Raw genomic sequence first — 16,193 nt, forward strand, 5'->3', positions numbered from 1 at the left:
TCCTCTCACCCACAGTGCCCGGCTTCCCGTATCCAGCCGCCACGGCGGCGGCCGCCTACCGAGGGGCGCACCTGCGTGGCCGTGGCCGCACCGTGTACAACACCTTTCGGGCCGCAGCGCCCCCACCCCCGATCCCGGCCTATGGCGGGTAAGTGGGGAGCCCCCCACCGCGGGCAGGCCTCCCCCCCCAGCACGCCAGCCCTCGCCCCAATCCCTGCGTGCGATGGAGTGCATGCCCGCCTTGACCGCCCCTCCAGAACCGCCCAGCATGCAGCCCGCCCGCTTGCAGTATAGCACCTTGCAGAGTCTTGAAAAATGAGTGTAATTTGTCTTGTCATGGTTGGTGCCTTTAAGCATTCTACATGTCACATGTTGTTATGGAAATTCTCTTTGAGACTGAATGCTGGAGAACAGAGAAATGGTTACAGCCCAAGACGTCTTTCTGATGATTGCAAACATCTGGTGATTAAGGAGGTTGGATCACATACGCCCCTTGAGTCTCTCTGTTGGGGGGACGGGGAGGGTTTAAGATGGAAAAATCACCAGGGTGGCCTTGTCCCCCTCCCCAAAGATATCTTGTGCTTCAAGGTGTATGAACCTTTAGCCCAGAAGAGAAAATTAGGTGAGGAGGTGTACTCTTGAAGCTCAAAGAAATTGGAATTGACTCATTGCGTGGGATTTTTCCAAAATGGTTTTGCTTTCTTTTTTCCCTCTTTGAGGAGAATTTGTTTGCAGATTAATTTGTTCCCCATGGCCCGTTTGGTCTTTCTCTGCATGGACTTTGCAGTTGCCAAGTGAATCTCAAGGAATGGTGGTGAATGCTATTTAAAAAAAAAAAAAAGTACTGGTATAATGGGGGACAGTTTCCAAGTGCTACCCTTTCTGCTTTGCTATTAGGAATCTTCCTGGTACATTCTGGGTCCCTGGTGTGCTGTTAGGAATCCTTCTAGAATATTAGAATATTCTGGCCCCCTGGAGTCGGAGAGAGGGAAGTCCCTCAAGCAGTAGCCCTCACAGGACACTGGGAAAGTCTGGAGACCTTTTTGGTTGTTGTGATAGCATCTACTGGGTGGAGGCTGGGGATGCTGCTAAAAATCCTACAAAGCACAGGATGGCCCCCCAATCCAGCCCCCCAACACAAAGAGTTACCAGGACCCAGATGTGGCTTCCCCACTGGCTCAGTGGTGAAGAACCTGCCTGCCAATGCAGGAGACTCAGGTTTGATCCCTGGGTCAGGAAGAGCCCCTGGAGGAGGGCATGGCAACCCACTCCAGGATTTTTGCCTGGAAAATCCCACAGAGGAGCCTGGAGGGCTGCAATCCGTGCAATCACAAAGAGCTGGACACAACTGAAATGACTGAGCGCACACACACACAAGGACAACTCAGCGATACCCAGCACAGTCTGGCACAAGCCTTCTCTGGCCAAGGACTGGCTTTCTGGTCTCCAGAAAGAACCTAGTTATATTCAGGACTGTGTAAAAGGGTTAAATGCATTTTCTATAGCTCTTCAGCTTATCTGTCTTTTAGAAAACCTGAATAAGCCTAGATCGTGTCTATTATGCTGATAACAAAGAGAGACACTCTTTGTTCATTATTTATTCATATCTCACCCTTTCCAGAGTAGAGCATTTGAAGTGTTTTAAAAACAAACACACAGAAATAAAGTTAAGGCTATTAAGAAATGAGACTGTGAGATCATCAGGAAGGGGAAATAAAAGCAGAGAAATAAGACAATGTCCATCATTTCTTAAATAATCATCAGACTTAGATGAATTCTGAGCTTCTTAGGGCAATTCTGAGCTTCTACTGCAAAAAAGTTGTGGTTTTCTTTTCTTTTTCTTTTTTTTTACTGAAAAGGTGGAGGATCATAGCAAACCAAGAATGAATTGACGTTAAATTCTCACAGTCCTCCAAAATAATACATCTGCGTGTCCTAAACCTTTTATATCTGACCATGTGTTGTGAGGAATCATTGATTTTATAGTGATTATATCCAGTCCACAGTATTGAGCCCACTTTATAGATCCAGAAAGGCGGAAACAAAGATTTATCATTCCCAAGGTCACATAATGAGTAATGAAGAAAAGAAAGATTACCCTTTGGGCGCATGTGATGACTGAAGCAAGATTCATAAGCCATACATGTAAAATTGCATGTTTATATCATATTAGTTTGTCTGAAAATCATCTTACCTCAGTAGATGAAAATTGTTGCTTTCAGTCTACGTACCCTTGATATCTCATTACTATACCAAACAGAAAAATATCCTCATATGAGCAATTCATTTTAAAAAATCTCTGAATAACACACCTGCTGTAAAATTGAAATTTGCTAGCTTGTAATGAACTTGCTCTTTGCTAGGAATAACCAGGCATAACTAATGAACGCCACATTTGCCAGGGAGAGACTTAGGCATCTCCAAGTGGTAAAACACATTGTTGGTGACTGCTTTGTACATGATTTCACTTTAATATTCCAGCCATCTTCCTAACCATTTTGGTTGTAATGGTAGATTTTGCCTCTTTGCTGGCAATATTATGGCTGGAATTCTGAAATCACTCTTAGATAAAATTCTTAAGACAGGAGGACTAGAAAATTTAGAAAGGCTAGGAATGTGTATGTCCATGTCTGCATGTTTTATTAGAGCAGAGTGCTGGTCAAAAGAAGGAAATTCAGCCAGTTGCCTGGGTGTTTTGCTGGATTATAAACTACCTGGAGTGCACTGATTATAAACTGCCTGGAGTGCATTGGTACCAAGTGAAAAAGTGTGAACTCAGCATCTTCAGTGAAGGCTCCTTTTCCTTCATTGGCTTAAGCTGAAGGAGTCCATGGTTGGGGGTGGGGGGTGGGGAAGAAGGAGCAGTTCATCCTCAAAGAAAGAGCACCAAGGAGGACACAGAGCAGACCTTGGCTGAAGTGGAGAGCCCTGATTTGTGTTGAGTGAAGCAAGTAGCAGAGAAGCTGCAAAACTCACGTCTCTTTCCAGGAAGTGACGTCATCAGGATTCAGGTGTTCCAGGGGATGGTGTGGGTTTCCTGTAGTTTTTCATCTTCAGAGTCCTTTGATTTCCCAGTTTCTAGATTTGACTTTCTTTCTTCCAGTCCAGTTCAGTTTAACATTGCCTCTCTCAGCTCCATGAGCTGAGGATGCTAAGGCAAATGGCACCTTTGAAGGAGTTTCTTACAGGCAGGCACAGGGAACACCATAGATGCTAACAATTTTAACACATGTGGAAGTGGTAAGATAGGCTTTTGAGGGAGTGTTGTTGTTCAGTCACTCTGTCGTGTCCGACTCTTTGCGACCCCATGGACTGCAGCACGCCAGGCTTCCCCTGTCCTTCACTATCTCCCAGAGTTTGCTCAAACTCATGTCCATTGAATTGGTGATGCCATCCAACCATCTCATCCTCTGTCACCCCCTTCTTCTAAATCAATTACACTTCAATTAAAAATTTTTATAATTAAAAAAAAAATTAAAACCAAAAAAGGAAAGAACACCCAATCAGGAAAAATTCCAGTCATTTCCTAAGTTGTCCTGTTAAAATCTCATTCTGTGATTTTCCCTCACATTCAGAGATCCCCTCTTTTTTATAAGCCATCATCTAGCAAACTGCATTTTGGGGGGGAGAATTTATCATTCCCCTTGTCACCAATTGAAGACATATCTGTCATCCTAAACTTCTGTTTATTGTAAAGAATCTAATCTGAAAACACTGTTACTAAAATCTCAACCAAAAATGTGTCATTTATCCTATGTCTATGTATAGCTTCCTTTTTTTGGAGCAGGGGGGAGTTTGAAAAACATCCACAGAACCTCCATGGCCATTTTTGTGGAACCTTGGGTGACCCTTGGAAGTATCCAACATCATGGCAGTCACCCAGGAAGATTCACTGAGGGTGCCCTGGCATTCATGCACTTCCTTTTATTGATTTGGTTTTTTCCTCCACATCCTGACATTTTCTGAAGTTCCTCCCAGAGAATAAAGAACATAGGTTATGAAGAGCCTTGTCTTCTCTTTCTCTTATAGCTGAACAAAAAGTTATGACATTAATGCATGGTCATCCCTGGGGAGGGGAATTCTGCCTGGACCAGGATCACAGGAATGAGAGGAGAGCCTTAGATTGCGTTAGCTAACTCCTTATTGATTGTCAACATTAACTGAGTGAGAATGGGTGATAAGTTAGAAAGCTAATACCTACACAGTCAATAGGATTGTTGCACTCCTATAAAGACACAAACTACCGGGCAGATAAGATTGCCTCCTGCTGTTCTGTCTCATACTGCCCTTGGTAGCTGACTTAATCTCTGCAGGCACAATTGCCTTAGCAGCTGGGTAAAGACTCTACCTGCCTCTGAAGTGTTGATAGAGGACGAAGTAGGGAGATGAGTGTAAGGTTACAGCTTCATCCGTTCCATCAGATGGCATGTGTTAAGTGAACTGTAGCTGCTGTTGAGATAGGAATTGAATTTTATTAGCTGCCCATACTCCTCTCTTTCTCAAGGTCCCCTTTTGCTTGAATTGAACACTCACATTTCTGCATCCATTAGTTACTTACCCCTGGGCTGTGGGGGGTAGGATGGGGTGCCTGCTGTTAATTGACCTCCATCCCATTTAAGCCACAGAGATGGCTTCAGACAGAGGTACTTCAAGTGGCTAATGGAATCTGTAGATTGGAAACAAAATATTAACTAGTGAACAGTGTCAAAGAGAGTTGAAGGGACCATGTCATCCACATTTCTTCTTGCATTTGATTCCAAAGTCAGTGTCAGACACCATGTCCAGTCTGTCTTCCTAGGACTCACATTGGGGAGAAATTACCCATTGGGTGATTGCCATCTGAGGGAGCTTGTAGGCTGATGCTCTGTGGATGAAGATGGCAGGTGGAAGCATCAGAAACACATACTCCAGACTCAGTACAACACCAGATGTTACAGGACAGAGGTTAAACCATAATCCTCTCCCCACAAAACACCATGAGATTGGTTTCATCAAGTTCTTGTTCTTGGTTAATTAATAAACAGCCCTTATCAAGTTCTGGGTTTCCCAGGTGGTGCTAAGGTAAAGAACCCACCTGCCAATGCAGGAGACATAAGAGAAGTGGGTGTGATCCCTGGGTGGGGAAGATCCCCTGTAAGAGGGCATGGCAACCCACTCCAGTATTCTTGCCTGGAGAATCCCATGGACAGAGGAGCCTGGCAGGCTACAGTCCCTGGGGTCCCAAAGAATCAGACATGACTGAATCGGCTTAGCACGCACATATGTATCCAGTCCTACTGTGTAACAGGCATCTTGTATGAGGATAGAAATAGAAAGAACCTAGGAGACTAAAATTATTATCATTATTCTAAGTGAAACATCCAGCATTTTGCAACAGGTTTTCATCTTGGCTCTCAGAATATTTTTGAGCAAGGTATTCTGCACTTTCTCAGGTCATTAATTATGACACACGTGTGGTCAGTTGCTCAGTCGTGTCCGATTCTTTGTGACCACATGGACTGTAGCTCACCAGTCTCCTCTCTCCATGCAATTCTCCAGGCAAGAATACTGGAGTATGTTGCCATTTCCTCCTCCTGGGGATTTTCCCAACCCAGGGATTGAACCCACGTCTCTTGTGGTTCCTGTCTTAGCAGGCAGATTCTTTACCACTGAGCCACCTGGGAAGCCCTGTTGTGGCACATTGATGTGAAACTTCTTAGAGTTACCACGTGAAGTATTTTGAGGAAACTATGCTCCTCTGAATGCAAAAAGATATGGTGATATCCCTGGGAGAAACTTTATACAGTTGGCCAGTACAAAAATCAAGCCCATACATAGCACTTTAGTGGGTGCTTTCAGGTTAGGTCCTGAAGAAACCTGTGGAACTATGTGGGTGAACCTTTCTTTCTGTGAATCAACCAGGCTTTCTGGTTTTAATTTATAAATGTCTCATGCTCAGATGTTATTATCTGATGCTCAGGAACTTTCTCAATTAACATAAACACGAGAAACTACAGTCATTATCACCTATTCTCAGAATACTTTCAGCATTCTCTCTAGCTGTTTGGCTTTATTTTTGGTTTTGCTGTGAGTTCTTGTTTAAATTCTCAGCCAGTTCTAAGATGTAACTTCTCACATTAAAAAGAAAGCCTCTTCATTGAGTGCATTAGGAGACAAACACCATAAATGAGTAGTTCTTAAATTTGGGGGGAGAAAGTGGAATGTCACAGGTGTCTTTGATAATCTAATTAAAAATATATATTTTTCCCTGGGAAAATGTCAGTGTCCTCACACCGCACAATGCTGTACAAATGCCAGTGAGTTTATGGACCCACCTGATATCCATTCTAAACCAGCTATGGTTTAATGCATTTGAATGCATTACAAATATATATATTTTTCCATTTGGAAGGGGCAGAAAGATACACCATTATTAAATAACCTTTCCTTTAAGAATATATTGGTGGATGGGATATATTACATTATTCAAACAGATTGTATAGTCTGGGTATCCCATACTTTCTTTCCTTTTCCGTAAACTAATTTGCTGTAGTGCAATCATCCCCTGCTTGCATTCATCCAAATATTTAACTACTGTTATTACCTTTCTAAGAAAATGAGATGTGCATTTGCATTACATTCTTGCAAAAGCATATTGCGGTCCCAAAGTGATTGACAAGCAATACAATTACCTTTGCATGGCTAGACCGACCGCCTCTGCATTAAAATGGGGCTGCACCTGTTCTATGCATGATGGTAGCTCTCTTTTCTTGTATGGGGCCATGGCTCATTTATCGAGAGCTCCATATTAGACATCATCCCCCACCCTCCTCTTTCTTCGTTTATGTTATTTCGAGTGCACCTGTTTAGTGAGGTTTTTAAAAATGTTTGAATACATTCTTGGAAACCAACATGAGTCTTTGTAAGAGCTTCCTTGAAACCAATTCCTATTTAGAATAGAACCTGGGTTTCCCAGGTGGCGCTAGTGGTTAAGAACCCGCCTGCTGATGCAGGAGACATAAGAGAATGGTTTCGAACCCTGGGTGGAGAGGATCCCCTGGAGAAGGGCATGGCACCCCACTCCAGTATTCTTGCCTGGAGAATCCCATGGACAGAGCAGCCTGGCAGGCTATGGTCCATAGGTTCACAAAGAGTCAGAGAAAACTGAAGCCACTGAGCACACACGCATGCTAGGAGGCTGGCCTCCAGCGTTCTCTCGAATGTCATGTAAGATGACATGTGGAGGGTGGCGCTCTGTAGGGCAATAAGCTTCTTAGTCCTCGGACCAGAAGCCTTAGCTTCCCCTGGGACTTGTTAAAAATGCAAATTCTTAAACCTAACCTCCCCCTCCCTCTGCATCCAGCTCTATTGATTCAGAACCTCTGGGCTAGGCATGTAGCCCAGCCATCTGTGTTTTGATGGGCCCTCGAGGTGGTTCTGATGCTGGCTGAAGTCTGACCACTGCTGCCTGCCATAGCAATTAAAAGTTTGGGCTGTGAAGCCAATACAATACAAGCTAGGCTACAGTCCCAGCTTTGTCAATACCTAGCTCTCTCTGTCTCACTTTTCTGATGTCAGAAGAGGCTATAATAGCATTATCCATCTCATAAGGGTATTTTGAGGACTCGGCGGGGTCATGACAACTAGGTCAGACTAAAAGGACAGACACGGTGCTTCCCAGATGGCTCAGCAGTAAAGAACCTACCTGCCAATGGAGGAAATACAAGAGACTTGGGTTCGATCCCTGGGTGGGGAAGATCCCCTAGAAAGAGAGATGGCTGCTCACTCCAGTATTCTTGACTGTGAAAATCCCATGGACAGAGGAACCTGGTAGGCTACAGTCCAAAGGGTCACAAAGAGTAGGACACGACTGAAGCCACTGAGCATGCACGCATCCCTTCCCATACTCGAATCTATATTACTATTTGGCTAAATATTATTATATTGTTCACTCTTACATCACCATCTATCTAGCCTCTTGTAGTGGTCTTCTAAGTCAGAGTCTAGTTGTGAGGAGTTGTGTTTGTTTGTTTGGGAGATCTGAGTTCCCTGGCGAGGGATTGAACCTATTCCTCCTGCAATGGAAACACTGAGTCTTAACCACTAGACTGCCAGGGTATTCCCAAGGTCCAATTTTTAAATTTGATCTCCCTCCCCCTCCCCCTTTGACAGTAGTTACTGATGTTGAATAACTAGAAGAGGATTCTACCTAGAATTGCTCTGGGTCACCTTCTGTCACCTCCTAATGGCCAACCCTCCCCCTTGATGGGCAGTAGTCACTCAACAGATACTTATTTACATCTTCAGGGTGGAAAGTGATATGTTAGCTATCAAATGAGATACAATGTTGAGGAAGCTATTGGGTACAACTTTCAGGGTGAAATGAGCCCCATTCACAAATGCCCCATTCATATTTGACTGATATTTAAAATTATTGGACCAAGCGAGGATCAGAGGGTCAGAAAACGTGATGCTGGTATTTACAGGAGGGAGAAAGAACTCTGTTTTGGTGGTCGGGGGAGGACGCTGGATAAAGCTCATAGCAATGTAATCTTTGACTAGAGCTACGACTGCAGATACCTTGGGCTTCCTGGATAGCTCAAACAGTATAAGAGTCTGCCTGCAATGCAAGAGACCCAGTTGAATCCCTGGGTCGGGAAGATCCCCTGGAGAAGAGAATGGCAACCAATTCGAGTATTCTTGTCTGGACAATTCCCTGGATGGAGGAGCCTGGCAGGCTACAGTCCATGGGGTCACAAAGAGTCAGACACAACTGAGCGGCTCACACTTTCACCTTCTTTGCATAATCCTCCCTTGACATGGGCACCTACTCACCTCTTTCCCCATTTTGCAGCCAAAGAAGGGACGCTCAGGTTGCTCAGATCATTAGTTCCAGGGCCCCTAGCTGCTGATTGCTGAGGCTGTGATCCAGAGGCCCGCGTGTTTCCCATCTAATTTGGCTCTTGTATGGTGCTGTGCTTTTGGAGGAGGTTATGGGGAGATGAGGCTGTCCTGACACCAGGATCACCACGTGCAAAAGGTGTGACAGCGTGAAGGAACATTCAGAGCTGCTCTGATCTGGCTGAATGATCAGTGCTGGGTGCAGTCTTGTTGGCAGAGGCCGGCCCTGCCTTCTGACCCCCGGCAGACAGTATCCTTTTATGTTGGAAGTGTTGAAAGCAAAATCAAAGCCTAGCTCAGGATGCCACACACTCAGTATCTGGGGTTAGGGTTTGACGCTGCTTGACAAGGACTCTTGTGAACAGGAGCCCTTTTTGATCCAAATGAAGACAGCTGAAAGCCATGCCTACCAGCCTCCTTAGTGTGTGAAATCTCTGCACCCTGTTTAAAGACGATGGTCCTTGGGGTTTAGCCCTTCAACTCGGAAAAGCTCTGAGAAGCCCATGCGGTGTTCTCCAGCAAAGCAGTGTTGCTGCCGTGTGTGTGTGCATGTACGTGTTGTCGGTGCCTCCCTCGGCTCTCAGTGTGCTCAGCCTTCCTGTGGGTGTGCTCTGCTCCTGAAACCTGCTGAAATCCTTGGGTAATCGACATCATGTTTTTGGTTAGGACCCCAGCTCCATTCAACGGTGGGGCGCGTGGGTCCTTTGCCAGAATCATAAATCATCTGTAAACTCCATGGGAAGGTTGTAATAACAACAGCTACCCTTCGGAAAACATGCCTTTAGAAACTCGCATTTTTATATTTGAGACGTCTTGGGATCGTGGCAAAAGCCTGTGAGGTATGCAGGCTATGTGGGGTCCTCACTAAACCCGTTTCAATGCTTAGGAATTGTACATCGGTTTCCCAGGGTTACAGAGCCTCTTCCTCTGGCTGTTTTGCTCAGGGTAAACCATGAGACTTCTGGAGAAGTCCAGGGTCTTGTATTTGCCCCTCCTGTGAAGTCCCTTCTCTCTGGTATGAGTCTGTGGCCAGGGATCAGAGAGCCGCTGTGAGGCTTGGCCATCACGTGCGGTTCTGCTCAGTCTGGATATAATTTATGTGAAGGTACACACAGACATAGGCATGTGCACACAGGTGACACATGAGTACATATAGATGTACTCACAAACACATATTACTACATGCATCATACGCACAGTATCTACTTTCATAAACACATGCACGCACATGCATTTACATGTTCAAACTAACAAACATCCATATATGCAAAAATCTGGGGGCTTCCTGGGTGGCCACATGGTGAAAGAATCCACCTTTAAATGCAGGAGACTAGGGTTCGATCCCTTGACCAGTAAGATTCTCTGGAGAAGAAAATGGCAACCCACTCCAGTATTCTTGCCTGGAAAATCCCATGGACAGAGGAGCCTGGCGGGCTGCGGTCCATGGGGTTGCAAAGAGTTGGACACGACTATGGTCCTGAGCAAGCATGCTTGCATACATGTACATGCATCACACACATACACAAATGCCCACCTGTGTTCTTGCACACACATCTGTATATCTGTTCACAGACCATGTAACTAGAGATAGTCCCCTCCCTTTCCCATAATAAAGGGGCACATGGAATTACCAAACATTAGAGTGTGAAATACTAGAGTGTGAAAGAATATAGAAGAAAATCTCTGAAATCCTTTAGATCTCAGCTCCCCTGAGATCATTCAGCTGTAACGCTTATTGAAAGCATGACATCCATACCCGTATACTTATCAATCATATATTTTAAGCAGATGATTTGTTTTTCTGGGAAGGAGCTAGGGGTTTGGCTGAATGCAAACCCCGATCCTCGTACCGGCGTGGGCCACTTGAAACATACGTGAATCCTGTCTGCATCTGCACCCCTCTGGAAAGTCCACTACCCAGCACAGCATTGCCACCATGTCCTGATTCTGGGCCCCCACCGAACCCCAGCTTCATTTTCCTCAGTCTGACAGACTGCCGTTGTCTCCAGCCTCCTTAACCAGTGTGGAAACGATCCCCGGTTCCTGTGTCTCGCTGGCCCTTGTGACCAGACTAACTTGGCCCGTGCAGGGGTTGGTGTGTCTGCATGGGGAAGTGCACTAATATGAATGTTTTTCTTTGTGTGTGCATCCTTGCAGTGTTGTTTACCAGGATGGATTTTATGGTGCAGACATTTATGTAAGTATCCATTAACATGCATGCCACCCTCGTTTCTCGCCGGAGTCATTCTTTTTACAAGTTTGCTGCGATTTCTCAGCTGGGTGCCACCTATTTCCACTTCCCGTGGGAAAGAGTCAAAGGCTCGGAGGACAGATGGCTTTCAGCTCACGGTAGCCATCGTGCTATTGAGTGAGTGGAATGAACTCCTTGATTCATTTCAGAATAAAAGAATTTTATTTATTCAAAATAAATAAAATACTGACTTTTTTCCCCATGTCCAATTAAAGACTTTGCCGCAAAAAGAAATTCTCTCCCAAATGCCCAACTGGGGTCTCTGTGTTTTCAGTCTAATATTTAAGATGACAGCTGTAGTTACCAGCTGTAGAGGGTGAAAAGATATTTTCATGGCTAATGGTTTTAATGTTTTCCTGTATTCATTGAATTATTTATCACGATAGCCCTAGAAAGATTCCCCTCAAGTCCCCGTTTCTCTCTTTCCTTCCCCACATTGATGGTTTTAGCAAGAAACATCTCCTAACAAGATATAGATCCATTTGAGCATTCAATTCTTATTTTTTTCAACCCCTGATTTCCCTCTATTTCCCCGAAACAGTTACCTGACTTAGAATTATTAGTCCTCTTTAGGATTGTTTGTTAAATGGTACCACTTTATTAAGCTTCTCACTTTTAGAGAAGAGGAGGATGTTTCTCATTATGGGGCCATAATTAAATTTACCTAACTTGATCTGGAGGTAGTGATTCACCGATGGTATGATATTAGCATCAGTGTTAGGAAAATGACTTGGAATAAACACAACTTAAAAGAAATGGGGGATATTTTCTAAATCACATCATTATTTTCATTATGAGTGACCTCAAATAAATTCAGTGGAATCATATTTGTTGTGTTATAGACTAGATAACAAAGAAAAATATAGCCATATTCCTGATCAAATTGAGGCAATTTACTAGAAAATAGGAAAGATGCTAGTTATTTAATTTTCTTCCCTTTGAATTTCAAATAATTACAATTTTGAGCCAGAGTATTAATCTCCATCAATGATGAACTTGGGTTTTATTATTATTATATTAAGTATATTTATTATAATTTGTGGATTAGTTTTTATTTTTTTTTCCCCTTAATAAAATGAAAGAAGAACCTAACTATCTTTTATTCACCCAGGGAACAACCAGTTTCTTTTTTGTGTGTCTACCTCCATCCACTCCTTCTCAAGTCCTCTTTTTCCAAGCTTTGAGTTTGTACCATTTTAAATAGAGAAACAGGCAGGGGCTAAAGAGCCTGGACCTCCTCCATATCCTCAGATATCTACTGGTCACAAACATCAATCTATCCCCTTCCCCTAGGGTAGCTTCTGGATGGAGCATGCATATGGAGGAAGTAAGGACTTAGTTGGGCCTCCCTGGTGGCTCAGACAGGAAAGAATCTGCCTCCAGTTCCGTAGACACGGGTTCGATCCCCAGGTCAAGAAGATCCCCTGGAAAAGGAAATGGCAACCCTCTCCAATGTTCTTGCCTGGGAAATTCCACAGATGGAGGAACCCAGTGGGCTACAGTCCAAGGAGTTGCAAAGAATCGAACATGACTTAGCGACTAAACAGCAACAGCAACCCCTTGAGATACAGCTATATCTCCTTTGAGATACAGCTATGTTCAGATAAGTGGAAATGTCCTCCCTGCTCCCTTTTTTTAAAAAAAGAAATGATGACTAACGAGCTTCATAAAAAGACACACAAGGTTCTATTTTGATTTAAAGGAAGTTTGTGGCTGGCTCGTTCAATCTCATTAAAAATAATGCACAGTGAGTAGGTCTAGGGCCATCTTGAGGGGACCTGGGACATGTCTTAGACACAATGGTCACCTCTACTGGGTCTAAATCAGTTGTTTCTTTTTTCATTTTACTGGGCAGAGTTGTAAGCTTCTGGCTTCAGTTACTTTTAAGGGAGATAATGGGAGTCTGCTCTCCACTTCTTCCTATTCAGATAGTTCTGTCTTGACAGTGGATCCGAGCAACCCAACAAGGACAACAGAACGGGAGCTAGGACCACAGAACGGGAGCTAGGACCACTGACCTTTTGTGCACACCCCACTTTCTCCAGCACATGCTCCCCTTTGTTGCCCAAGGGTCCCATCCCTCCTATATCGTGGTGGAGCCCTCGGGCATCTCCCAGTCCTGCCAAAGCAAACAGCATTTGAAAGACCTGCATGGATCCCTGTAACTAGCAAGTCAGAACCTCCTCTGTAGAAATAGCTCCTCTTAAACTTTCCAGGGAAGAAAGGATTGAGGAGGGAGAGAGAGAGACAGCGATGATCATAGATACCCTGACAGAGCTGGAGGCGGTGGATGTGTTATAAGATGCTGTGAGCCAGAAATGAAGGTTAAAAACCAGGGATGCTCCTTTGGGCTGAGTGCAAAGAAACATCATCTTGCTGGGAAGCCCAGCTCTGCAGGAAAAAGGCTGCCTGCCCTACTTTGACCCAGTGCATATGGCTACACACCAGAGGACAGAGAGGTCTTCTGAGTCAGCAAGGAGGGTCACAGAGGTCACTACCTGGGTCTCTTTTACCTGGGGCATAACACACACACACGCACACACACACCTTTATTTGAAAAGGTAGCAATTGAGCTTCCATAACTAGCCTATCAAACCTACACATTCACTCATTGCTAAGCGGCACATATTTCCATAAACTCCTTTGAATTAAAAAGCAGGCCATGGCACAGCACTGTAAATCAGCTCTCTGCTGTGCTCAGTTGCTCAACTCTCGTGTCTGACTCTTTGCGACTCTATGGGCTGTAGCCCATCAGGCTTCTCTGTCTATGGGATTTTCCAGGCAAGAATACTAGAGTGGTTTACCATGCCCTCCTCCAGGGGATCTTCCTGACTCAGAGATCTAACCTGAGTTTGCTGCACTGCAGGCAGATTCTTTACCACTGAGCCGCCAGGGAAGCCCAAATCAACCAAACTTTAATAGAAAAAGAAGAAAAAGTAGACTAGGTTAATGAAAAAGTATAGAAATAATAGGAGAGGCAACACATGGATATGATCAACTGTTGAAGGACCATGGTCCTTGAACTTGCTAAGCAATCCATTAGATTGAAGGGTGAAGCCAGAGATCTCATAAGGCTAACCTTGATCAAGGAGTTGGAAATAAGGGTTGCTGAACCAAACTTAGCCAGGACATGTGTCTTCACCCACTCAGGGAAATAGCAAAGAATATGGAATTAGATCAAAAGATAACTATTGAAAATGAAGGAAAGGACATGATAATAGAGCTATATATAAAGACCTGACAAAAGCTCTCAGTAGAAACTAGAGTAAGATAATAGAGTTCTGAGCACTAGGAGAAAGCAAATAAAGGAAAAAGAGAGAGAGATGATACAGAATATAAATATTAACCTTACTCCTTTTTATTGAAAAAGCCCTAAGCTTCCTAACAGGGCTTCCCTTGTGACTCAGTGGTAAAGAATCCGCTTGCCAATGCAGTAGACGTGGGTTAGTTCCCTGGGTCAGGAAATGGCAAACCACTCCAGTATTCTTGCCTGGAGAATCTCATGGACAGAGGAGCCTGGTGGGATACAACAATAACAAAGGTTTCTCACACTCAATGCAACTGTGAGGCTATCTAACAAATATGTCTGGATAAGATTCCAGTGCACTTTTGTATCATGCCTAAATCCCATTATAAAGAGGTTCTGAGTGACACCATGACTTCTATACGTTATTTCTGAATTCATGTCCCTCTGCCGTCCGAGGATCTTCAAGAGGCAACCGCATTTCAGTGATGTTTGAGCTCAGGACAGAGGTGTCAGTAGCTTTTGGAACATGGAAAATGGAAATTCTCCAGATAAAACCCCCAAGTGTTTATTCCTGAGATTTTGATTTCTGTGTGGGCCAGCTAGGGGGTTCTGGTCAGTCACCAGGTGGCAAGGCAACAGCTCATCTGGAAGTTAAGCATCTCCTGTGTAAGAAACATGATACTCACACTCCACATCACCTCACCCTCTCTGCACACGGTTCTATCAAGTGTGTTAGTTGCTCAGTCCTGTCTGATTTTTTGCAACCCCATGGACTGTAGCTCACCAGGCTCCTCTGTCCATGGGAATTCTCCAGGCAAGAATACTAGAGTGGGTTGCCATGCCCTCTTCCAGGGGATCTTCCTGACTTGGGGAGAAAACTTGGGTCTCATGCATTGCAGGCCAATTCTTTACCATCTGTGTCCTGGTCCTAATCAAGGAGCAGTCTTATTACCCATCACCTTCATTGTTTTTTCCCCAGAGGAGGAAACATTTTTTTCAGAAAAGAGATGAAATCTTTTGCCTGGACATATTCACTGACACTGTGGTTTGAGCCCATGAAATGGATCAAATTGCAAAGTTCAACCCGTAAGCCCTGGTCCAACAGAAGGGCATCATTGTCTCCACTGAGCAAACTTGAGAATGTGGTGAAAGACAGGCAAGGAGGAGGGTGAGAAGTGAGAGGGGATAATGGAGAGCGTGTGAGGCAGACCGGTCACAGGGAATAATATCTGTACTCGAAATATTCAAATGACAGAGAGAGAGATGGGGAACTTCTATAGGCATAGTTCCACAAACGTAGAATTCTAACTTAAAAGGGAAGGCTCCGTAGAACTAGGAGCTTCCCTGGCAGCTCAGCTGGTAAAGAATCTGCCTGCAATGCAGGAGACCCTGGTTTGATTCCTGGGTCAGGAAGATCCCCTGGAGAAGGGATGGGCTAACCAATCCAGTATTCTTCATTGTTGTTTGTTTAGTTGCTCAGTCATGACCGATTCTTTTCAATCTCATGGTCTGTAGCCTACCAGGCTCCTCTGTCCATAGAATTTTCCAAGCAAGAGTACTGGAGTGGGTTGCCATTTCCTTCTCTAGGTGATCTTTCTGATCCAGGGATCGAACCTGGGTCTCATGCTTGGCAGGTGGATTCTTTACCGCTGAGCCACCAGGAAAGCTGCATACACACACACACACACACACACACACACACACACACACATGCCTTTATCAGGCAGGTCCCTACATCTGTTAAAATGTTCAGTTACCTTGATGTCTGCCTTGGAACTATAACACTTCACTTCCAACTAGAACCACGCACAGGAA

The 16,193-nt window shown here is 44.5% G+C and overlaps 1 protein-coding gene across 19 annotated transcripts in view; it reads left to right on the plus strand.

Moving 5' to 3' along the window:
- The window catches only part of RBFOX1 (RNA binding fox-1 homolog 1), a 1,681,944-nt gene that overhangs the window by 1,618,008 nt on the left and 47,743 nt on the right, over positions 1 to 16,193 (plus strand). For 11 of the 19 annotated variants that reach the window (XM_040256446.1, XM_040256394.1, XM_040256472.1 and 8 more), the window contains one exon: positions 16 to 148. In XM_040256446.1, the coding sequence (XP_040112380.1) occupies positions 16 to 148 (133 nt within the window). Of the gene's footprint in view, positions 1 to 15; positions 149 to 11,037; positions 11,078 to 16,193 lie in introns of all 19 variants that reach the window. The other 8 variants (XM_040256528.1, XM_040256495.1, XM_040256531.1 and 5 more) reach the window with 1 other exon arrangement.

This window comes from Oryx dammah, unplaced genomic scaffold (assembly GCF_014754425.2).
Source record: "Oryx dammah isolate SB20612 unplaced genomic scaffold, SCBI_Odam_1.1 HiC_scaffold_2, whole genome shotgun sequence".
In the NCBI taxonomy this organism is placed as follows: domain Eukaryota; kingdom Metazoa; phylum Chordata; class Mammalia; order Artiodactyla; family Bovidae; genus Oryx; species Oryx dammah.